The 24,795-nt window shown below is 40.3% G+C and overlaps 1 protein-coding gene across 1 annotated transcript in view; it reads left to right on the forward strand.

Annotated features, from left to right (window-relative positions):
* The window catches only part of slc1a9 (solute carrier family 1 member 9), a 31,492-nt gene that overhangs the window by 6,032 nt on the left and 665 nt on the right, over positions 1-24,795 (forward strand). Inside the window, 9 exon segments of the mRNA XM_053338932.1 lie at positions 9,594-9,752; positions 10,433-10,585; positions 11,860-12,113; positions 15,287-15,392; positions 15,527-15,653; positions 18,038-18,271; positions 18,994-19,188; positions 22,768-22,902; positions 23,078-23,516. Coding sequence (XP_053194907.1) covers positions 9,594-9,752; positions 10,433-10,585; positions 11,860-12,113; positions 15,287-15,392; positions 15,527-15,653; positions 18,038-18,271; positions 18,994-19,188; positions 22,768-22,902; positions 23,078-23,516 — 1,802 coding nt within the window.

Below are 24,795 nucleotides of genomic sequence, written 5' to 3' on the forward strand. Positions count from 1 at the left end.
GTGTGGTGAAGCTGAAAAGCAACGTCATACAGTATGATCTCCTTTCCTGGATGTAGTTAAAAGTAGAGCAGCAAATACCCCAGCGAAGCATTCAAACATGCCAACTGAGGACGTGCATTGACCCGTGTGCGGTCATATCCAAACACTGATGTACTGGAGTGCAGTCCAGATCTGATTGACACTGACCCCCGCTGAGAAGGTTAATACACAGTTTAACCCTCCTGCTGTGGCGATCTGGCAAAGCCATGCAGCAGACACGTGTTTGACGGCAGTTGTGCATATGTTGTAGGAATTAGGTACCACTCTGCTTTCAGGAGCATGTGTGTCTGTGTTTTCTGCTCCATGCATTAATACATATCTAGAAAATATATCTGCAAGGAGAGAAGCTTATTATAGGGGAGCTTGGTGATGGAATAGTTCCTAATGTAACGTGGATATCTACATTACACAAGCAGGAGGCCGCATTATTCCACTAATGCAATTAATGCAATAATATATTAATTTTAACCATATTTTAAATATGTAAGGCAAGGCAGCTTTAGTTATATAGCACATTTCATACATAGAGGCAACTCAATGTGCTTTACATAACAACTAAATATCAGATGATTTAACAGGAAGAATTGGAAGCATAAAAATATCCAATTAAAAACATATTAAACCTGTAAAATGGCAATATTATGTAGTTAAAATTGATACTCCCAGCTGGGAAAACAACTTTGAATCATGTGGTGAATTTAGAGACAGCTTCAAACTGAAATGAAGAAAAAAAACCCATTGAAAACCATTGATACTTTCCATTTGTTCATTTCACAGAAGTCAGTGTTTGTTCATTTCTTGTTACAGTTCAGGCCAAGATCATCATCACTTCTGTATTATCACCATAAAGTCAGCAAACACAAGTAGGAGACTGCATTACTGCTTTAGTAAAGAGGAAATACAATAATACATGAATTTAGAGCTCAACCCAATGTTTTACCAAATCAGAACAATGGATCTGACCACTGGAAACACACTTTATACATCACACAGCGGACTGGACACAGTAACATGGCAGAAGGTAGACGTAATAATTCTGGTCTCAGATGGCCGCTAATTTTAACCAAGTTTTGAAGATGTAAGCACATTAAGCCTGGAAAATGACAAAATAGTCAATTTAGTGACAGCTAGAAAACAAAATAAGAGAGTTATGAAAAAAACAAAAAAACATTCATACTTTCTTTTTACAGATGAAGATTTAAAGTCGGCATCTGTCAGTGCTCATCTTTCTTATTAATGCAGCTGATTCACATCTGGCCAAGATAATCATCACTTCTGTATTATCGGCATAATGTCAGCAAACACAAGCAGGAGACTGCATTACACCACTAATAAAGACATAAATAAAGTGAGAGGAAATACAATAATATATGAATTTAGAGCTCAACCCAATGTTTTACCAAATTGTAACAATGGATCTGACCACAGGAACCAAACTTTGTACATCACACACATTTTAGTAAATGCACATTTCTCATGGCAGAAGGTAGAGAGAGTAATTGTGGTCTCCGATTTTCACACTGTCTACTTATTTTAACCATGTTTCGAAGATGTAAGCACATCAATCTTGGTTAAAATTGATACTCCCAGCTGGAAAACAAATGAATTATGTGACAAATTCAGTGAAAAAGCGTTTCTCAAATTAATATTTGACAGTAAAGGGAGGGTCTATCAGTGCTCATCCTTCTTATTAATGCAGCTGATTCACTTCTGGTCAAGACAATGGTACAATTAAATGTTCATACTGATTCACGCCCGACTACGTGTGTGTTTAGATGCCAGCTTTGACGTGTAAGGAGTGTGTTGCGACCATCCTCGTCTGCCTCTGCTGAACGAGGGAAGGATGGAGGGGTGGGGAGGGGCCGGGTGGGGTGGGGGATTATATCTCGATCCGTTTGCAAAGCTCACACCAAACAATCAACCATTGGAAATAATCCTCTGAGACACACAGACACCCGCACACAGCAACCAACACACACATGTACAAATGCCTCCTAAACAGTATATTAAAATGTATATTTATAAAAATCCTCAGACGTGTAGATTTAGACTGAATGTGTTTCATCACGTCGGTGGCGACCAGTTTAGATCTGATCTGAAGATAAAAGATAATCGTCTTGATGTTCTACTGACATTTGGCATTTGATGGGAATCCAGTCTGTGTTGATAAGAAATGAATCAACAACTATTTTTGATTATCGATTCATCATTTTAGTCATTTTTTAAGAGAAAATGCCAAATTATTGATGGCACCAGCTTCTCAAAAGTGACTATTGACAGTTATTTAAAATCTTACCATTTGAAGACATGACTGTGGCCTCGGAGAAGCTGCAAATGCAATTCTTTCCCTATTTTTAAACATTTCATTGTCTAAATTATGAACCGACTAATCGAAGAAATGGACAGATTAATCAATAATGAAAATAATCATTAGTTGTAGCTTTACCATCATACCATTTGGATGTAAAAGTGGCATTAAAGGCTAAATAAATACGTACTTTATAGTCAAGCTACATTCAGATTCTTGTGTTGGTTTCCATCAGCTGTTGAAACCTACAGTACTGTCTAAGATCAGAGGCAGGCAGACAGATTAGATGGGAGGGGGCAGTAATATCTGTATGTATAGCTGGTGTGCATCTGTTTGATCTCTTGAATCAACATCAGTGATTGGTTGGAGAAGATTGTGAGCACATATATGTAGGAAAGGGTTTTACACTGAGTCTGTTTCAGCCGGACTAAGAACAGAGGTAGTCTAGTTTCTTGTCGATCTTGCTCTATGCACCTTTATCTACAACAGCTTGGGTTCATTTATAGTAATCAACGCTTGCTCTTCTTCTGGGAGATTAACTTGTGCGGTCATCGCGGCCTGTCGTCTGGAAACCATGACGATTAAGAAGATGTGTCGTAAGTACATGATTTCATGGTGAGGCTGATTGTGATGGTTGTCACGCGTTGCATAGGTCATCGTCACACATCTGACGCACTCTAAGAGTATTTACATTGAGGATGCTGATGTTTATCTAGTTCCCATTACTTTGAAAGTGACTATGAGAGACTTTCCGTCTTGTGACTGTATTTGGTCCATGAGGGCATGTAAACACCAACGTCATCGCCATCATAATAGACTGTGGTCAAGCCAGCCGCCACATTATTCCCGTCTGCGTTGTACACTTGTATTATTACAGTAAAGAGGTTTTACCCACTTGAAAGAACTGAATAATCTGTCAACAACATTCAATTTGCTGTCAATTTCATTTACTTTACAGTCAATTAATTGTGTTAGGGTTTGATTTTGAAAGATGAAATAAAGAAATACGCTATTTATTGTTCTAAATGTCTAAATTAATTTCATTGTCCCATCAAGGAGGTTATGACTCAGGACAATTCGCTGTGGAATTTGAGCATACACAGCCTGTCTCACAGTTTACAGATTAACAAAGTATCATATTTTCGGTTTATTATGAAATAGAAATCGTCTGTTTCCCATCACTGATTTCACTTCAGAAAGATTCCACAGAATTCCGGGTAGCTGCTCGAAAAACGTCCACATCCTTTCACAGAGGAATTTCAGGAAGGTCATTCAGATATATTACTCACTAAAACCCTAAGTGGTCTATTCAGAATACTTTTAAAAGAAAAATGTCTGTTTCCAATCACTAATACCACTTCTGACAGCAGCTCTCAATCATTTTATGTCAAGGACCCTTAAACTGCCACGAATTAGACCACGGACCCCCATTTGATAAGATTTTTGCTTTTAGATGTTTTACTACAGCACGTGTATGAAATCCATGACCAAAGTAGTCAAATAGTCCCTTTACATCTTGTATTGAAATGCAATCTAGATGTAATTGAATCTGATTACATTTACGCCTGGTATTAATATGTGTCTCTGGTGTTTTTGAGATCTGATGGCTCTCTCTGCAACTCAAACAACCAAACATCACATCCCCTTCTTGTTTGTGCGGATCTAATAAAAACACCACACTAAGGGTTAGGGTTAGCAGGGTTAGGGTTCGCAGCCATTAGCCAGTTAAAGAACTAAGCTACTAGCAAGAAAGCAGCAAAAAAGCTATGGATATTGAAGATACTCGTGGATCAAGACGAGACCAAGAGTTGGCTTCTTCCTCTGTTTCGAAGAGCAAGAGAAAGTCCGTAGAACTGTGCAGCTTCAAAGATGGCTGCCATCTTTTCATCTAACCCTAACCCTAATCCTCACTGGTTTGGAACAGTTGATTACATGGTGGTTGTTGCATTTACACTTGTGTTCAACAATGCATCCCTGACCACCTCCAGATGTGGATTGGCTGATCGGATCACAACGCGTCGTCAATGCATCTTGGGTGCATTTACACCTTTACTTTCATGTGGTGAAACAATCAATTGCAATCCCGTCACCCAATACATTTTAATACAAGGTGTAAAAAGGGGGCAATGCATCCTGTCATTGTGTAACTTATGGATGGATGTAATTATAGTAAAACCCCCTAGAACCCTATCAAGGAACCCTGTGAGATACTGACCCCCAAATTACTCCTGATACCTGCAACATCAGTGTGTGTGTGTGTGTGTGTGTGTGTGTGTGTGTGTGTGTGTGTGTCTGTGTGTGTGTGTGTGTGTCTGTGTGTGTGTGTGTGTGTGAATTTTGGCATGTAGGGTAAAGTGCTTTGAGTGGTTGATAAGACTAAGAAGTCACTATATAAATGTAGTCCATTCACCAATTGGAAACTCCGCAGTGAATCATTCAGGTTCAGTCTTGTGCAGCTGTCTTTGTTCCTCTTTAATGTGCCAGAAGTGGAATTAGTGATTGATTATACTTGGACTGATTTGGCATTTAGTTTAGAAGGATAAATAGATGTGGATTGGCTGATCGGATCACAACGCGTCCTCAATGCACCTTTCCTTTCATGTGGTGAAGCACTATCGATTGCAATCCCATCACCCAACACATTTTAATGCAAGGTGTAAAAAGGGGGCAATACATCCTGTCATTGTGTAACTTATGGATGGATGTAATTATAGTGAAAATAAATGATTTCCCCCCATTTTTCTGGGGACCCGCTAGAACCCTGTCGAGGAACACTATGAGATACTGACCCCCAAATTACTCCTGATGCCTGCAACATCTGTGTGTGTGTGTGTGTGTTAATGAGTTAGCATAGAAACATTGTGGGGCACTTTGGACAGGAAGCGGTTGGCACCTTTCATGGCAGCCTTTTCCATCCAGGTATGAATGTGTCTGTGAATGGGTGAATTTTGGCATGTAGTGTAAATTCTTTGAGTGGTTGATAAGACTAAGAAGTCACTATATAAATGTAGTCCATTCACCAATCTGAAACTCCACAGTGAATAATTCAGGTTCAGTCTTGTGCAGATGCCTAAGTTCCTCTTTAATGTGTCAGAAGTGGAATTAGTGATTGATTATACTTGGATTGCTTTGGTGTTTAGAAGGATAAATAGTGTGTTTTTTCATCTCACTTTCTTAATCAAACCCTAATATTATGAGTCAGTTCTTCCAAGTGGAAAAAAAATAAATTACCATAATAACACATGTGTACGCACATGAGGAAATAACAGTGTCTGGCTTGACTGCATTGATAACAGTGGGGGGTTATGATCTTGTCTCTTTGCTCCACCTTCACACTTGTGCTTCAGCTCGCTAACATGCTAACATGCCTTGCCAAAGCTCTCTCAAAGACCAGGCTTCCCTTCAAAGGGAAAGCCTCCTGGACCACAGCCTACCTGGCAGAGTAGTAATACCTGTGTCATGTTGCTACGAAATCCAGGATTTACTGTAATCTGCATGACCAGTCTGAACCCGCTGACTTGAATGGCTGTGTTTTATTAGGGATGCTAAGCTGTAATATGATGTAACAGGCATGTCTACTGCCAGTCATTCCTATCCAATACTCTCAGCAGCATCTGTTTCTTGTGCCCCTATAAATTTAGTATTTTTCAGGCAAGAACGATGACATTAGAAACCTAGCAGTCAAATTCAATCTTACAATGTTGCAAATCTGTTTCTGCCCAGTGAGAGCTGGTTACTAGAGTCCAGCTACGTTTCATCTTGAGGCAGCTCTGACATTTCCTGGAGCTGGAAAATAATCTGTCTGTTGGGGAAGGAAGACAGATTTGCAGCACAACGTCAGGTCCTTGAGTATGGCCTTGGAGCTTATACTCCTCGGCGCCGCCCACCTTGCTGGACACATGCTGTTGCTTCATTATTTCAGGTCTCCATCTGACCTGCTCCAGAAACACAGGTTTATTATCCAGCTTTCACCGTCATAGAGGATGACAAGCATCCTTATTCCCACTGTGTAATTCACTAACACGTGTAGCAGGGGTTTAAAGTGCTTGATGCTTTATGTATTTTGCAAAAGTTCATGACCTTTCCTCGTCACAACGGATTAACCGGCATCTCTAATACATCAGTTATGTTACAAATTAAGCAAAACAGGCTGGATCCTAGCTTGATCGCCTGTAATTTTTTGAATTTATCCATCAGGGTTTGACAGGATTTCATCTGGCAAACAAGGATACACCATCGTAACAACCTATAGAGAAAAGGGTTTAATCTTTCTAGTGATTTTAAAAATGACAACCACCAAATCCCAACATGTCCATGAGTTCATTTCTCAAGAATATGACTGGGAAGGATGATTTCCATCCCAATTCACATCCCTATTACATATATAACTGAAATGACATGTTTTACTGCCAAACAATGTCCATGCTAAGAATGAAAAAAGGATTGGAAAGAGGATTTGTGAAGACTACAACAGTGGAACCCCCTCCCCCTCCTCTCCTCGGTACATAGTTCACCGAGGATTATATCTCTGCAATTGAAACTTGGCAGGACATTCTCCGCCCCCAAAATGTACCATTTCAGATCACACTGGCAATCCGACTTTGTGCCAGCACTGGCGACTGTTGCGGGGATGTTTGAGACTGGCAGAGATGTGGTGCAGAAGATGAGAGAGTGGAGGTGAAAACGTGAGGTCAGACAAACTGTAGGTAACACTTTTTGTGCTCCCTCTTGTCTGTTGGTGAATGTGTGCAACTGTATCCCTACACCCCTGCAGAAAATGTCTTCCACGCCGCTGATGGATTATAATCATGTCTGATTGCGATTGTTTCACTAAGTCAGACTGTTTGTAAATGTGGCATTCATACATCTGACAAGGACTTGGCATGGCTGCGCTGCTCTGCAGATGTGTTTATATGCGATTAATGTTTAGAGATGGTGGCGGTGGGGTCTTTGATATTTCTCTGTTGAGTAGAAATGTGTAGTGTTATTGGACAGCAGACACATTCTTACTCATCGACTCCTTATGTTCAAGATGATTGGTTGGCCCTGGAGGGAAACTGGATTGCTTCCACAACAATATAGTTTGTGTGAACTGCACTTGAGCTAAAATATACTTTGAGTTAATAATTATTTAGAGTTGACAGGTGTTTATTGGAATTGTGTTTAACCACCAGTAGAGCCGACACATTCACCTCCACTTTGATGGGTGTGGGCTGCCAGGGGTTTTTCACTCTTCACTCTTAATGTTATATACATAGTTTTCCACATTTAGTTGCATTCTTTCTGATTTTTCATGCTTCTGAATTGCGGCATGACAAATTAAAATTTAGTTTTGACATACGACACCGTAGGCTCTTAGGATGGCAATGTCAATTGGTCATTCTGCCACTTTTGTCCAGACTGAAATATCTCTATAACTATTGGATGGATTGCCGTGAAATTGTGTACATATATCCACAACGCTCAAATGATGAATCTGAATGACTTTGGTTATCCACTCAGTTTTCCTCTGGTCAAATTTCCCACTTATCCAGTGAAATTTCTCAACAACTACAGGTTGAATTTGGCACACAATTTTATACAGATATTTGGGGTCTTGAGTTAGATATCCCATCAACCATTGGATGGATTGCCATGCATTTTGGTACACACACTTCTCATGTCCTCATCAGGATGAATTGTAATAACTTTGACCAATACATGAGTCTATATGAATGACATTCCCAACAGCCTTATATGTACTTTGTTTAGGGCTGACTAGCAAATGTTTAGCATTCTAACATGCTAAATTAAATGATGAACACGATAAACATTATCTTTGTGTGGTATCAGCATGTTAGTATTGCCGTTGTTAGCATTTAGCTGAAAACACGCTGTCCCTAAGCATGGCTGTAGACTCTTATTCTTGTTTTTTCCTCTACCTTTCCAATATGGAGCCGAAGAATAACTGCAGGCTCGTAATCATCAGCCTTCAGTCACAGATGGTCAGACAGCCTGGGGTCACATGACTTCTGGTTGACTTTATATCGCTTCCTTTCAGTAACTCCATATTGTGTATTTAAATTCTTGTAATTTTCTGTCTTTTCCTTTGAGAGGATGATGCACAGATTATCTTATTATCTTTTGAGTTGACTCATGTCCTGTTTAGCCATCGTGTGCTGTGGTTGGGTTCCCTGCAGTCATTTACTTCCCTTAGGATCCTAAACCAAATACTCAAAGGAAATTCTTATTGTGTGAGTGGTACATGCCCCTTGTTTCCTTTAAACCCCATTTAACAACAGAGTCATTCAGCCAGAATGGCAACAATGTGAATCATCATCATACGCCACAAGAGAAGAATGTTTTGTCAGAGGCGATGTATTACGCCCTTCTTTATTTTTAGTCATACATAATGTTACAGAGGTAAACATACGTCAAAATGGATCTCTATTAGCAAACAGGACTGGTGTCGAACTGCTCTGAACACTAGGGTTTCAACGTTTTTTTCTACTTTCAGCCCAAGCCGACGTTGGTTTTTGATGGATTTCTTTATATGGTCACTGCTACGCTCTGCTAGCATTAAGGCATTTTCCCATTGCTTAGAGGGTAGTCACGCCGAGCCATGAGTGTTTTTCCATTGTACAGCAGGGCAAAGTAAAATAAGTTGTTTACCTGTTGGAGGTGTGGTTAGGGTTAGGGTTAGGTCATCTGCAGATCTTCATCAAACATCATCATTGTAGCTGTTTCTGCTCCAAACATCCCCATATCGTGTCATAAAGACTGTTTTTTAGTACCACTAACAAAACTCAGTTAAATCAGTGACACATTGCTTTTCCTGAAATTCTTAAAAGTCTCAATAACAATAAAAGTCTCCCATTATATACTAATGTATAAGCTTTTAATATGTAGCAGTAAAGCAGGTAGTGATGGGTTTGCATCAATGGTAACTTAACATGACTTAATTCGGCTGCCCCTCGCAAGCTAGCTAATCAGAACTGAAGAGAATGCGTAAAGGGCCAGTATAAGATAAATAAGATGTTTATTGAATTGTGAATCATGCAACTCTAGTAGATCCCAGAATGAAAACAGAGCTGGAAATGAACATAATAGCATAATAGCATTATAACACTTTGAGATAAAAAGTTGCAGGGTCCTCACATTTGATAAATCAGACAATGAGCCAAGTGTGTATCATTTAACGACAATGAATACTGTGCAGGCCAGCGTGTGCTAAATGATGTATCAAAGTATCCCACTGTTTCCACAGGCAGGATGACAAACCAGCCAACAACCAACCAGTCCAACACAAACAAGGAGAAGGAGAAAGAAGAAAACCAGCGAGATGACAACACAGATGTCGCGTATAAAGATGCGGGACACTGCAGCCGTAACACCCACAGCCTGCTTCTGGGATTCACTGTCGGAGGTACGTATGGACTGGGGAGCTCAAGCTATGTCCTGACTGACTTCAGGAAACATTTGACTAAAATAGCTGTAATCTCAGTTTTTGAGTAACATAATTTAACAACCTAAATCCCCACATTTACACTGTGAGGTCAGTTTTATCGTCCATAGAAATTGCAGTTAGTGCTGCAGCAAATATACATGCACAGACTCATGTACAGACTAATAAATTTCCTATGATACATCTCAAGCTTGTTGTTGTCTTTCAGTCTGCTTCTGTAAATACTTTGGTATGTTTCTGCATAGCTGTGTTATCTGTTAAAAAAAAAAAAAAAAGAAAAAAGGCCAGCAAAGTCAAGTAGTGAGCTATTTGTGTTGGTCATTTGTCACCGAGATTTAAACCTCGATTTAAACCTGTTTACATTACAGATGGTTCACATTAGTCAGAACTCTCTAACATGTCATATTATTTGGGGGGAGGGGGGTCGGGGGTCGGCCAATGAGTTCACCGATAAACTCTAAATTTATGGTCTGTCACCATGTGGTTTTAGAAATTTCTGGTATTTCATGCTGGTATTTTGGTATTATTTTTGCATGTAACAAAGTGCGCAGCCTTAAGCCTCGTTTGTAGATTCTGCAATCCAGAGTTAAATTTTCCCCAAAAGTATAAAGAATTTAAAAAAATCTTTCTTTTCCTTTAAGGTGTTGTTATGGGAGTGGTGTTTGGGATGCTGCTGCGGTACACGAGGGTGACGGACAGCAGCGCCCTCATTATGGTTTCCTTCCCTGGAGAAATCCTCATGAGGATGCTGAAGATGCTCATCCTACCTCTAATCATTTCCAGCCTTATCACAGGTCTGGCAGTTTACTCATGCACAGTATGCACACACACACACACACACACACACACACACACACGAAATGTAAGCACAGCACGCCTGTGGATGTACAGATATTTTAATGTTTGGATTAGCTGACAAATAAATGTATCTCCACAAATGCAGATATATTTTGATTATAACTTGGAAAGTAAGTTCATAGTTCCTCAGAGAATTAATCCCAATGACACTGGGGATCCTCAAATGTTTTATTTAGCACCTTCACATCAAATTATCCACTTTTCCAAACCTGTGATCAATGAAAAAATACTTTACTTTCAGTCTTAGCTGTACTTTGAGAATAAAGGTAATATTGCATCCTTAATGATGACATGCAGTATAAGTATATTAAACTCACATGCTGAGCATTATCTAACTTTAATTAACAATGGTATCTAACTATCTAACTGTTCTTACATTATAATTTAAGTATTGTTAGCCAAAGATATTGCATTCACAGTACATGGCCTGGCTAACATAGGTTGCAGAGTGTTTAAAGATTAAGGCTAGCAATTTTCTACATTTTAAGTATTGTATGTATACCCAAAGCCTGATATATCTTATTCCTCTGTGCCGTAGACCTCCGTTGTTGTCTATAAACTATTAAAATTTAGCCACACCGCTGTACTGGGTGACACGTTCCTTTACCCCCAAGAGTTTGGTCACATTAATTTGTTTAGGAATGGCTCAAAAGTATAACAGTGATTGTGTTTTCAGTTCTGTGTCAGGCAGACGCCATCACATTCCTATGCAATCACTCACACATAACTACTCTTGCTGTTATTAGTCTTTGGAGCAATTTCTAATAAAACTGACGTGACCAAATTCTTCGTAATGAAGGATTGTGTCACCCAGTGCAGGCGTGCGGCTCGATGACATTTTTAATAGTTTCTGGACAACAATGGAGGTCTAATGCACAGAGGAATAAGATATGAATAGGTTTAGATACACACACAGTACTTTACATAAGAAAAACATATAAACTCACCAGCCATATCCTTTAATGTTTTACCCCAAATGTATTTCTGATCTGTGTTGAGAAGCTACTTAAACTCTCCACCATGGGATGCAAATATCAATGGGTCTGTCCATCTTGCATATCTCTGAACCTCAGATGTGTTGGACTGAAATTTACACTTGCGATAAAGACCAGAGGAGTGCAGGTGTAAAATTGTCTCCAGTAACTGTGTGGACTATTACAGGTATTTTTTATTCAAGTACAAAACTCTAACAGTCATCCGTCTCTTTCAGGGCTGGCTGGTCTCGATGCCCGCTCCAGTGGCAGGATGGGTAGCAGAGCCATGGTGTACTACATGTCCACCACTGTAATCGCTGCCATCCTTGGGGTCATCCTCGTATTGGGGATTCACCCGGGGAACCCCAAACTGAGGGGAGGCGGTCAAAACTCGGCCCCAAAGAACCAGGAGGTCAGCAGTCTGGACGCCTTCCTCGACCTGATCAGAAACCTCTTCCCGGAGAACTTGGTGCAGTCCTGCTTCCAACAGGTACCCTCAGCATCTGCACCACATCTGTGCAGTTGCTATATTACTGTCACTCTTCATTTGTGCATGCCACAGGGTTGAATATATCCAAATACAAATGTAAGACATGTGGTAAAAGGGTCAGAAAGAACACGCATTGCCAATACTTGTCTTCCACTTCCAGTTAGGGCTGGGTGATATATCGATATTATAACGATATCGCGATGTGAGACTAGATATCATCTTTGATTGTGGATCGTAATATTGTGATATGGCGTAAGTGTTGTCTTTTCCTTGTTTTTTATTGCTCTGATAGTACAGGTGGCTAGCCTGTCTAACACCAGACCGCGTCTTAATCTCATGTGAGATTATTGTGATAGCAAACCTGTGTTTATATGTCTTCATGACTGTAAACACTTTGAAAGCAGTGGACAAACACCAGATACACAACGAGCAACTACACAGAAGCTACGTTGTAGGTTACGTTAGCACGCTGCTAACGTTAGCTGCAAAGCTAACGTGCAGAGCGTCAAACAGCTGTAGCAACAACTCTGCTACTTTACAGCTAACATCACAACAACAACATCCTGACGAACTAGACAGTGAGCTGAATGTCTGCAGGTAACGTTACAGTTTATGTGAAGCAGCGCTGATGTTACTCACCTGTCCAGCAGATCAGCGTCCACCTTCACTCTCCAGTCCTCCAACGGGTCTCTGTCTGTCCCTCCACCGGGTCTGCTCCGCAATTAGAAAACCACGCTGATGTGTCCGTGGGTCCTTGTCTGGTCAAAGTCCTTCTTTTATGTGTTACACCTTTAAGGTGATACTGACTAGTTTCATTAGAAGGGCTTTGAACACTGAGATCTGGCGTTGAGTAAAGCTAAATACTGTTTCAGAAGGTTTATTATTCAATTCATCGTTAAGGTTTCTTCGGCAGTTCACAAAACAGCCTCACCACAAGGTCCATTAAGTAGTTGTTCTGGAGCTTTTGATCATATCACAAGATCTGGTTTCCAAGGTCAAGAATGAACTTTGAAGCTCTAGCATGTATAAGAGGTCTTTAAAATGCCAAGAAAATTGAAATCTGAGCATCTACAATTCCATGACAGCTGAGTAACCTCCACGTGCTTATGAAGATCATGTGATATTGGTTTATTATAAAAATTCTAGGATTTTTAAAGTTCAATAAAATGTGAAAATCTACTTTACGCTGTCTTGAAAAGGCCAGAGTTGAGATCATTAGTATGTCTGTATAAGGTATTACTGAGCACTATGACAGACGGGAGGAACTTCAGGCAGTTTTTAACCACAGGTGACCCTCCAGGGAATCTAGTCCTCCTCCGAAGAACTTCACACACAATGTTTTCTACATGTGTCAACGGCAGTAAGTGAAAGTCATGATTTGACTCAAAGGACCAAAGAGGCCATGTCTGCCTCCTGTGCATGGACAGTCCTGAAAGTGTAATTATTCAGTTAAAGATGAAGTTTTATACAAGTGGCAAACCTGGAGACTGTTTTTTTACATTTTAAGTGTCATTTATCAAACAATTTTACTTTTTGCTTCACTCCGCTGTGCTTTGTCTTGATCAATTTTAAGACATAATTAAGATGAGAATGTGTCAAAAAATAATAATTGGTTGCAACCCTTTTAGATAATTACATAAGAAATAATAATAATACTAATATTAATACTGAAAAGTGAGATTTAGGAAATAGTCTACATGCATCTTCTTCTATCTTTGAATCATTACCATAAAATAAGATTGTAGTTTTCAGTCTGAAATCACAGTTACAGTAATGTTCAGTTGGGCTAATGGCGGACAGAAAGAACGGGACAACTACTGTTTATCCAAGCTGATCATTTTAAAACGATAATCCAAGTCTCAATCACGATGCGACAGTTGCCTTCTTCTGTCCAAATCCTGTTGTTTGTTTCTCCCTTCTCTTCTCTCTGTTATGCGTGTGTGTCTGAATGATTAGAAGTAGTTGTGTGTGTTGGACAGGGTGAAGGTCAGCCCTTCTGCTACTGCTAATCTCTTTACATCTGTAATGCTACATCCTCATTTACCACAGCGAGGCTTCAGGGTGTACTGCTAAACATGAGCTTATAGACTCTCTCTACGTTCCCCCTGTGGTATTCTTAGCAGTTTTTTTGTTTTTTTTACTCTCTCTTTTTCTTCACATCTTCCTCCTTTTCTGTCTGTTTTACTGCTTCTTTTGTTTGTACTCATCAGGGATTCATTGAAGTCGTAAAAGTCATAATTGCTTTTACAGGAAGGAATCGTCCTTCCCCTTTCAACCTTTTTGTCTCTTTTTTTTTATTTTTTATGGGAGAATCTCTTGCCGTCTGTTTTTCCTTTTGTTTAAACACAGATCTGAGTTTATCGTCCCGCTGCCAAGCTTTTGTTTGCCCACACACAATGGGCCTCAAGCAAGAACATTTTCGTATCCTTTTTTACTAAAACCCCCTGACTTTTTTTCTCTTAGCTTTGCACGTACAAATGCGCACAAATGTTCCAAGTAAGATCCAACAAACCCTTTTAACTCCTTGAAATTGTCATTAATCTCTCGTTTCAGCCTGATGAAGATCACCTGGTCATGAGTCGGTGCGCGTTTATGTGATTTGATCACTAATTCTCATATAAGACTACACGTCCCACTCTATTTGTGGGCAAGTTTCAACTGTTCCAAACAAGAATTTCACTCCACTTTTAGAAATCAGTGAAAATTTAACAAATTTAGGAACGTCAAAAGCTGAAAACGACCCGTCATGAGAACAGCTCTATACTGTGTCAGATATGAAGAAGGAATGCTTTGATGTGATGTTAGATGCTAAAAATAATGTCTTTCTAAAGCAAAGCGTCTCATGACTGATATCAGAGGCGGTCATGTGACAGTCACAGAGATATTAGAGAGGAGAAGATATGACAGCCTGCAGTAGGTGATGTTACTGCTGCTCCGAAATATGCCAATAACAATAAAATCTAAAAAAACTCTCAGTTAAATTGGCAACCATGACGATGATGATATTCTGATTGGTATGCATTAAGTTTGTTTTAATAAGTGTTTCTGTCTCTTCATGAATATAAAATTCCAAATACAAGAAAATTGGGTCCAATATGAGGTGATAAATCGGGGTTCGGTGAAGCAGCACAGTCTGATCCCCTGAATAACTGAGTGTCGTTCTGCCCCTCTAGGTTCAGACAGTGCTGAAAAAGGTCCCGGTGGTAGCAGCGAACCAAACCGAGCCCATCTTAGTGAACAAGAAGAAGCTGGAATACAAATGGGGCATGAACGTTCTTGGTGAGTCGACGGTGATATATGATATGATAGTTCTGTGTTTGATGATTTTGAGCATTATCTGTTTTGAGAGACTTTTATAGACTTGGGAGTTGTCAGTGATTTTGCTACTTTGCTTGTTTGTGTTTCCCATCAAGGCTTGATCGGCTTCTTCATCACCTTTGGAATCTGCATGGGCAGGATGGGCGAGCGGGGAAAAGTCATGTGCGAGTTCTTCAACATCCTTAACGAGATTATCATGACGATGGTTTCAATGATCATGTGGTCAGTATCTTGTTTCCCCCCCTTCCATGTATATGTATGTGTGTGTGTGTGTGTGTGTGTGTGTGTGTGTGTGTGTGTGTGTGTGTGTGTGTATTTGTGTGTGTTCTCGAACTCATAACATGTGTCTGTTTTTGCTCATGTGGGCCAACGGCTGCATTGCTTTGACATTCTGGAGATACCACACACAGAGGACACTGACAGTGATGGATAAGGCGAAGATTGTATACATGAGACACATTGTGGGAACGAGCAACGGCGATGGACGGCGATAGATTGAAAAGGAGAGATAGGAAAGAGGCAAAAGGAGAAAGTGCGTTAGTGAAGGACACGGACAGATGGAAGGAGAGAGAGAGAGGGTTTCCCTGGGACACGCTGTAGTCTGTGGTATGCTGGGGAGTAGCAGGAGCCGGAGCCCGGAACAATGTTGTGGTCTCCCAGGGGAGCCGGGGTGGAAGACATCCAAAATGTAATGGATCCACCGACGGCAGAGGAGCCACTTGGCAGCAGAGCAGAAAGCAGATGCAGGAGGGCGGGAGGGACAGCGGGACGTGGAAAGATGCGTGTGAGAGCATGCCTCCAGAGAGCTGTGCACGCCTTGAGGCTTCACAGGACCCGCCGAGAAAGAGAGAGTAGTGGCACTCAGAAGGAGAACGGGGGGGGGGGGGGGGGTGGAGGGGTAGGGTAGGCGGTTGGAAGACAAACAGCAGGATGCTTGTCTTGTAGCTCTCTTAGGCCATTTACATGTGCAGCTGGACACCAAAGGAATTGTGTCCTTGTTCGTATCACTCACACTGTATAAACAGATTACTTGTAGGTCTATGGAGCCAGCTAAACACAGAGTCCAGTGTATACAAAAACACGTATCATACATCTATCAAACCATATACAAGGCATACTCTACTCCACCAAACAACTGTTAATGAATGCCAGCGTTGGGGCTCAGCACGCAGCTGACCTGGCCGCTGTCGTGACGGGACCTGCTTTGACTCGGACCAGGAAAGGGTTTTAATTCATACTTTATGCCTCACAGCGTACTGTAGGCCTACTCATGAAATGGAAAAAAAACTACACTTCAAAGCAGGAAACCAGAGATCTGAGAACATGTTGTGTCCTTATGTCGTGAAAATGCTCCTTTAAATGAAGATTGATTTGGTGTTTGTTATAAGACAACACCTGGCACTAACAGGATTTGAAATAATGAATGTTTTTTTTCAAACTATAGACTTTAATGGATAAATGGACTAATGTTTCAGGCTGAGCTGCAATTACCAATCAATCAATTAGTCAGCCCATCCTCACAAGAAAAACAACAGTCTATAATATAATAAAAACGACCTCTAGTTACCTTTACGCCATCTAGTGGCTGTAGGAATCATTATCTGAGGTACCTTGTTGGGTTGTGGCGGGTTGGTGGACGACTAGATTGATAGTGAACTTTGTTGCATTTTCCAGCTACAAGTTGGGAAAATATTTTTAGAAACGGTAATGTTGTGGTGTTTACTGTTGCCATGACTAATTAAGTTTAGCGTTTAACTTTAAGGAAGTATGAATCACATTGAAGCTAAGTGGAAATTTTAACTCAAACCATGATTTTTTCCCCCAAAACTCTACCCCAGTGTTCTTTACTGTTGTCTTTTTATGAGGATGTGTTGGATTTCGTTGTCAGCTACTAGATTAATTGCCATCTACTATCTAATTATTTCATTTTCTAAGAAAAAGGCATTCTTTGGTTCCAGTTTCTCAAATGTGAATATTTTCTGGTTTCTTTCATCTTCTATGACAGTAAACTGAATATCTTTGGTTTGCGGACTGTAGAAGAAGACATTTGAGGATTTCACCTCATGCTTTGGAACAGTGAACAACATGTTTTACAATTTTCTGACAATTTATAGACCAAAAACTGAACTGATTAATGGAATAATCAACAGATGAATTGATAATGAGAATAATCATTAGTTACAGCTCTAGTGTCAATGAGTGACAACGGTGCTTTTTTACAACAACTTTGGTGATAAGAACTTGACATCCGTGGAAGAAGAATAGATAACGTGAATGAGAAAGGCAGGAGCTTAACACCTTAACTTTCATTTTCAAGTTTCAAGCACAACTATCATTTAGAAAAAAATGGATTTGGGGAGTTTTCTTTGTGAGTTGGAGAAGAAGTTTACATGAGGTTTTAAATACATGATGAGTAATTTAAGGCAATGCAAGTTTATTTATATACACCACACATCAGATTTTTTTCAATGTACACTCAATTAATTATCTTCGTAATGTCTTCGTAAAATCTAATGTAAAGCTAAAAAAAATACTGATACATAATGAATAAATGTACACATATATTAATCATTATCTCTGATGTGTCTCTCTAACTCTGTGCCCAGGTACTCTCCTATTGGCATTGCCTCTCTCATCGCTGGGAAGATTGCGGCCATCGGAGACCTGGAGGTGGTTGCCAGGCAGCTGGGCATGTACATGGTGACCGTCATGGTGGGCCTGGTGATCCACGGCGGTTTGATCCTACCTGCTATATTCTTCGCTATCACCAGAAAAAGCCCCTTCACTTTCTACTCTGGAATCTTCCAGGCTTGGATCACAGCTCTGGGCACTGCGAGCAGGTAGGACAGCCTGCAGGAAGTGTATGTCTGTGTTTGGGCATGTGTTAACACATGTGTGTCACATGTTTCTTTTACAACATCTCTTCCTCGAGCAGCTGCAGTAGTTACTCTGATTGATTGGCGTGGCATGCCACACGCTTTCAGCTATTTGGGTTAAATCTGAAAGGCCAAAAGGTAAAATTCAGTATTTACGCAATCAAAACTGACAAATCAGGACAGCAGAGCCAAATGTGTGTAAGCACAGGCTATCATAGTGCAGTCAAGACCATGTTAGACAGATCCAGTGTTGTAAATGTCTAAGCCTTCGGATTAGTCGTCACCAGCCAAACTGGCCTCGCTGTATCCTGCCTGGCTCTGCTTTGCGTTGCTGCTGAAACCAACTGTCATTTTGGCACGTTACTGAGATTTTAGTGAATATGGATAATCCTATCAACGTTTTCTCTAATTATATTATGACCCAGGCTTAGCAGGGCCGGGAATCAAATTCCTTTAATTCACATGTTGGAGGATTGCAACAGTGGCCTACACCAGCTGTTAGGAGGAGGCTGTCAGTCGACTCAGATTTCTTTTTTTCTTTTTTTTTTTAACCCCAACTTTACCCCTTCTCACCTCCCTCCTCACCTCTGCACCACCTGTCTACCTATTTTATATCCCACAACAAACCTGTTTCTCCTGTTCTTTGTGCATCTTTTTAAAAACTTTTTCCTTTTGTCTTTTCTCAGCGCAGGGACGTTGCCGGTCACCTTCCGCTGTTTGGAGGAGAATCTGAAGCTCGATAAGCGCGTAACTCGCTTTGTGCTGCCCATCGGTGCCACCATTAATATGGACGGCACAGCCCTGTATGAAGCCGTGGCGGCCATCTTTATCGCCCAAATGAATGGCATCAGCCTGGACAGCGGACAGATTATCACTGTCAGGTAAAACACGCACACACACACGATACAGATGATATTCATTTAACTATATTTTACATTTAACTGCTGCTATTAATCTGGAGACATGAGGGCATTTCCAGCACTCATACTCCTGACAGCAGTGACTTTAATTGGTTGCAGCGTTAAGAATGAGGATCATAAAACATGCCAACAATAGAATCAAAGCCACACACAGAAACACTTTGCACCACATGTTTTTATGAAAGTAAAGATCCAGGGCAAAAATCTGGATCATAAACACCTCACTTTAAAGCTTAGTAAAGGCTCTTTGTGTGGTCTGTTCATCCGTCTGTCTTTCCTCAGGTCAAGCAACAATAAGCTACAGATTTTGAGCTAAAATTCATCAACAGAGTGTTTTATTCATTTTTATTTTATTAGTTTATTTGTTAGGGATAGTGCATATTAATAAACATACATGTAAATATGCAGTGTTTCTCTTAAAGTTCAAATAGTTCAACTAATTTGTCAGCAATTGAGTTTCTTCAGAGGTAACATGTGTTATACTATCCAATTTATTTGACCTTTGTTTTACTATTTATCTGAATTATTATGATATTATTATTATTATTTTGGGCAATGAGAAAAGTAATTTGCCCCCAATTATGTCAATGTAGTGTATCACCCTGCTTTTCAATTAAATTCAATTCAATGCCTGTATTGTGTGAACTCTGTGGCTAATACCCATAAAAACAGCAACAGACAATAAACATAAACCAGCAAATGAGACACATGGGTACAAAAAAAAGAGAGAATATAAAAATGGCAATAATAAATAAATTGATATAAATACAGATGCTGTGATATTTATATAAGAGCTGCAATTCAGACTTAATTGCAAAGCATAGCTCTACTGAGGCAAATTATTCTTTAACATGCAAGAATTATTATTATTTTTTGGGGGGGCTTTTTGCCTTTAATGTAGAGGTTAGTAGAGAGAGACAGGAAATGAGAGGCAGAGAGAGGGGGGCACTGACACGCAGGATAGGACCGCTTGGCGCAGGATTCGAACCCGAGGACTGTAGCCTCAACCCATGGGGCGGGTGCTCTACCCACTGAGCTAAACACCGCCACATGCAAGAATTATTTTGATGTGAAATCATTTATCACATGGTATAAATAAAGACACCCTTCAGGAGGACAGTTTCTCTGTGCCCGCCTTAAAGTAGTAGGATTTGTGACATCACAACTAGTTTTGAGCCAATCACGGTCCAGTATGCAATGTGATAAAACAAGTTTAATGTGGAAACTTTGATGCTACGAGAACTTTTCACTGAGAAAAAGTCATCCTGAAATGAACTTAATTTGCATATTCATAGATTCTTTCAATGAGCGAGAAGCACGAGCTGTAATTTTAAGAATTTTTAACTTCCATTTAAAACCATCAGATACAAATTATTATTCAAAACAGACTATTTTTATGCCTTAAGGGGATCTTTAACCACCAGTGCAAACAAGAATTCAAAATGCATTTTTAAGTGACGTACAACAATTCATTTTAATATATGGAGACAAATGTCAGCCTTAAACTTTGCTTACATGAAGTAAGATGGTAACGAGATATTTGTTCCACATTTTTTGAGGTTTTAGCAAAAACATTTCAGTCTGACTGGAAACAGTCTACTTGGATCACGATTGGTTGTTATTGCCGCGGGGTTACAAATGATGCTCGGCACTTTGAAGTTGTTTATCGTATGTCATTCATCAACGGCTAACCACCAAATTCCAAAAAAAATATAATTTGCAAAGTATTGTGTGAATATTGCATCATCTGTGTGTGTGTATATTGTTTTAAAATAAGATCCACATGTGTTGTGTATGTCTCCTGCCTTCCTGAATGAAGCTCCCAGTCGCATTGAGGTGTTAATTAGCGCCGCAGTTTGTCTGAAACGATCAAATGAGATATAACGCAGCGGTTTGAGATCACATGAATAACATCACGGAGTAAATATCGTCACAACTGGGCTTCAGTCACATCTGGGACCAACATGACCAGATAATCCCTCTAATAGCAAACATGTCATGACTAGCAACATTCTTCTTCAGCATTTAAGATTTAAGGAAGAAAACCAGGAAAACATTTAGAGATTTTGTTTGTTGCGAATGAAAGAACTGCAATAAACATTTCCCCCTCATCCCACCATCCCAAGTTTGCATGTGTGGCGAAATTAACACATAAAAACCAGGTGTATTATAACCTGCTTCCTTTTATACTTTATGCAAGAATGCTATTTAAATTGATTAAATCTGCTTACATATGAGAGCATCCACACTTCTTGCATTCTTACTATATATATTATCTTAAACAACGGAAGAACAGAGAGAAAAACATGTGCATTTCTAACCACATCTTGTATACATTTGTGTGTTAAACAGGGTTATCAACATTCAAAATCGATAGGAAGTTGGGGGGAAGTAAGGTTTTATATATTTTATTTGGTCACTATTGCTCAGATTTCATTTATTAGGGGCAGCTGTGGCTCAGAAGATACAGCTAGTCGTATCACAGCCTGTATCGGAGGATTGGTGGTTCATTCTCCAGCGTGTGTGAATGGGTGAATAAGAGACAAAATAGTAAAGCACTTTGGTTAAAAGCGCATTGAATGAGAAGAAAAAACTACAACTTTTGCCTCCACAACTCTCTGCAGAAGGGTAGAATATCAACTATAATGATAAATGTGTAAATGATAACCCTGTAGTTATCCTAACAAGTTGTGCTCACCCTTTTAATGCTGCAGCTGAGTGGTATCTGATGACTCTTAGGCCTCTTAGACATAGTTAATTGGGTTAATTTGGAGCCATGTGTCTGACGAAACATGTTGAATCAGCAGAAAAGGCAGCTGGTGGCTGTGAATCATTGAATTCCACCATTAAGTCTTTATTTTTCAACTTTTCTTTTCTTCCACGTGGAAAAACCGCAAGCCGACAAAGCCAATGCAAAAAAAAGTCAAACTTTATAGAGCCAGTATATATTTTTTATCAGACACATTCTTAATTATATCCCAAGTCTATAATGAGACTTAAAATAATGTGAAAATGTTTGATTAGCTTGTTTTTGTTGTCTGTCTAAATTCAGGGTCTTCAGCAATATCTGCTTTCCGCTAGGTTTGAAACTTAAGGTTATTTTCAATATCAATTAATCTGCAACAAAACATAATATAAAATATAATGCCTTAGACCCAAAGATTAGTCTACCTCTTCCAATGTATAGTTTTGTCTGATCAACAGTTTAACATATTCACTTTACTATCATGTATGATACATAAAAAGTTTTAAATCCTCTTATTTTAGAAGCTGCAACCAGTAAACGTTTTTATGGCTTTTTTAATTAAAAAATGACTAAAATGATTATTCAATTTTCAAAATAGTTGGCCATTTATGTTCTATTGGTTGACTAATTATACTTCCTGTTGCATTTGAGGTGTGTTCAAGTGCAACATTTAATGAAATCTCAATATACTTTTGTCTTTGTTGGTTGACTAAGGCCTTAAACCCTCTATCAGTTTTTCGGAGGTCCTTACTTCAGTCTGAAAATGAGATGTGTTGTCTTCTTTTTCCTCACAGTATGACCGCCACTCTGGCCAGTGTGGGAGCCGCCAGTATCCCCAGTGCTGGACTGGTGACCATGCTGCTGATCCTGACCGCCGTTGGCCTGCCGACACAGGACATCAGTCTGCTCATCGCTGTCGACTGGCTGCTGTGAGTCAGGTGTCTGATGAGCGGAGTGAATAGCAAGAAATAAGGAATCAATCAATCAATCAATGAAAAAGCTTAAACAGTAACATTTGTGGGAGGGGTTTTGAATATGTTGGTGTTATTCAGGTCATGGTGAGTCTGTTTAACTCGCTGACACTCAAACTGTTTGTCCACTCAGTGACAGAATGCGTACCTCCATCAATGTGGTGGGAGACTCTTTCGGTGCCGGGATCGTGGACCATTTGTCGAAGGCGGAGCTTGCTGAAATTGACGCATCGGAAATGCAAATCCTCCCGCCGGAGGAGGAGCTCGATTTCATCCCCCCGCCCCCGATCCTCACAGAAATTGACCTGATTGACTCTCCCAAACCGCCCGAACTACCACCTCGTTCCCCTCGCCCTCCCAAACAAAACCACCATGGCCACGTTATCTCCCAGTCCCACCCCGTCACTTACTCACCGTCCCGCTCAATCCGATCTCCATCACCACGCTCTGTTCGTTCTCCCTCTCCGCGTTCCGTCTGTTCCCATTCCCCCCGACCTTTCCGTACTCATTCACCACGCCTCCTCCGCAGGACGGAGCCGGGCTACTGCGCCCTGCCCAGCCATGATAACCAGGTAACAACCACCACTGCTTTTTCTTGTTTTTATTTGTTGCTTGTGCTAGTATTTTTAAATTTGCTGTGAAGTAATACACCATGTTTTTGGAGAACTGCTTGCTAGTCAGCTTATCCGTTAAGTAATGAGATACCTACATCATCCATGTATCCTCAGGTCATTCTGGTATTTCCTGTGCTAATATAAGATTTGTTAAGTAATAGTAGACGTCATACTAACTATTTGGCAAACGATCTGTGCCCCATTTCAAGTGCTACCTCTTTCTAAGTCCACATTTCAACACCAAATACATCATGACAGGACACCAAGGTTGTCCCACTCCAAAGGATCCTCTAAATCTGGTGGCTCACCTGCCAGTGTCAATCCTCTGGAGGACACACCTTTGTAAACATCCTTTGAAATAGGGCAGTCTCTGACACAACATCCTGACATTGATACACACATTGAAAAAATACAACTTTAAATAGACACACAAAGATGTTGTAGCACCTCTTAAAGCCAACTGTCAAATCTCAGATCTGTGACTAAATCAGGAAATATAGTGCTCAGCACAAAAACGCAGCTGTTCAACGTTTGCCACAACACAACCTGACTTCATCCGGCAAATACACAGACGCACACATTCCTGGTGGATTACTTTGTAACATGAACGCCATATCCTACTGTTTATCTTGCAATCTCATCTTGCAAACTATTAGCTACTGTGATAACTTTACAGAGAATTATTCTGTAACTCCATCTCGACTGCTTCCATCGTATTTCATTATCTCATCGGTACCCCCACCACAGATCCTTGCCCTTACTCACTCAATGTGACCTAAGTACCCAATGGACTAACTACTTTAATAGGATTTAACTTGGTTTTCTCATGCTTTACTCAAAATAAATGTAACGGCTCAGAAGGCAAGGAACCCAAAAGCACGACAACAGGAAGATTTTTCAGAGTCCACAGATATTTAATCAGAGTCAAAAACAGACAGGGGTCAAAACCAGGCAGACAAATCCAAGGGAGCAGGCAAAAATCCAAAAACCAGGAACCAGGCAAGACGGGCAGGAATGAAACGGGCAGAAAAACGCTGGAAAGTCAGGCATGAAAACACACAATCTGGCAGAGGACAAGTGGAAATGGGCCTGTATATGAAGGGGAACTGATGATGATTGCAACCAGGTGGAGATGGGCGGGGAAGCACAGGTGAGGGGAGTGAGCTGCTGAGGATGACAGGATCTGAAATGACAGGATAATTAGTGAAGAAACATGCCCACAACTGATCAACCCATG

The sequence above is a fragment of the Scomber japonicus genome, chromosome 18 (assembly GCF_027409825.1).
Source record: "Scomber japonicus isolate fScoJap1 chromosome 18, fScoJap1.pri, whole genome shotgun sequence".
NCBI lineage: Eukaryota > Metazoa > Chordata > Actinopteri > Scombriformes > Scombridae > Scomber > Scomber japonicus.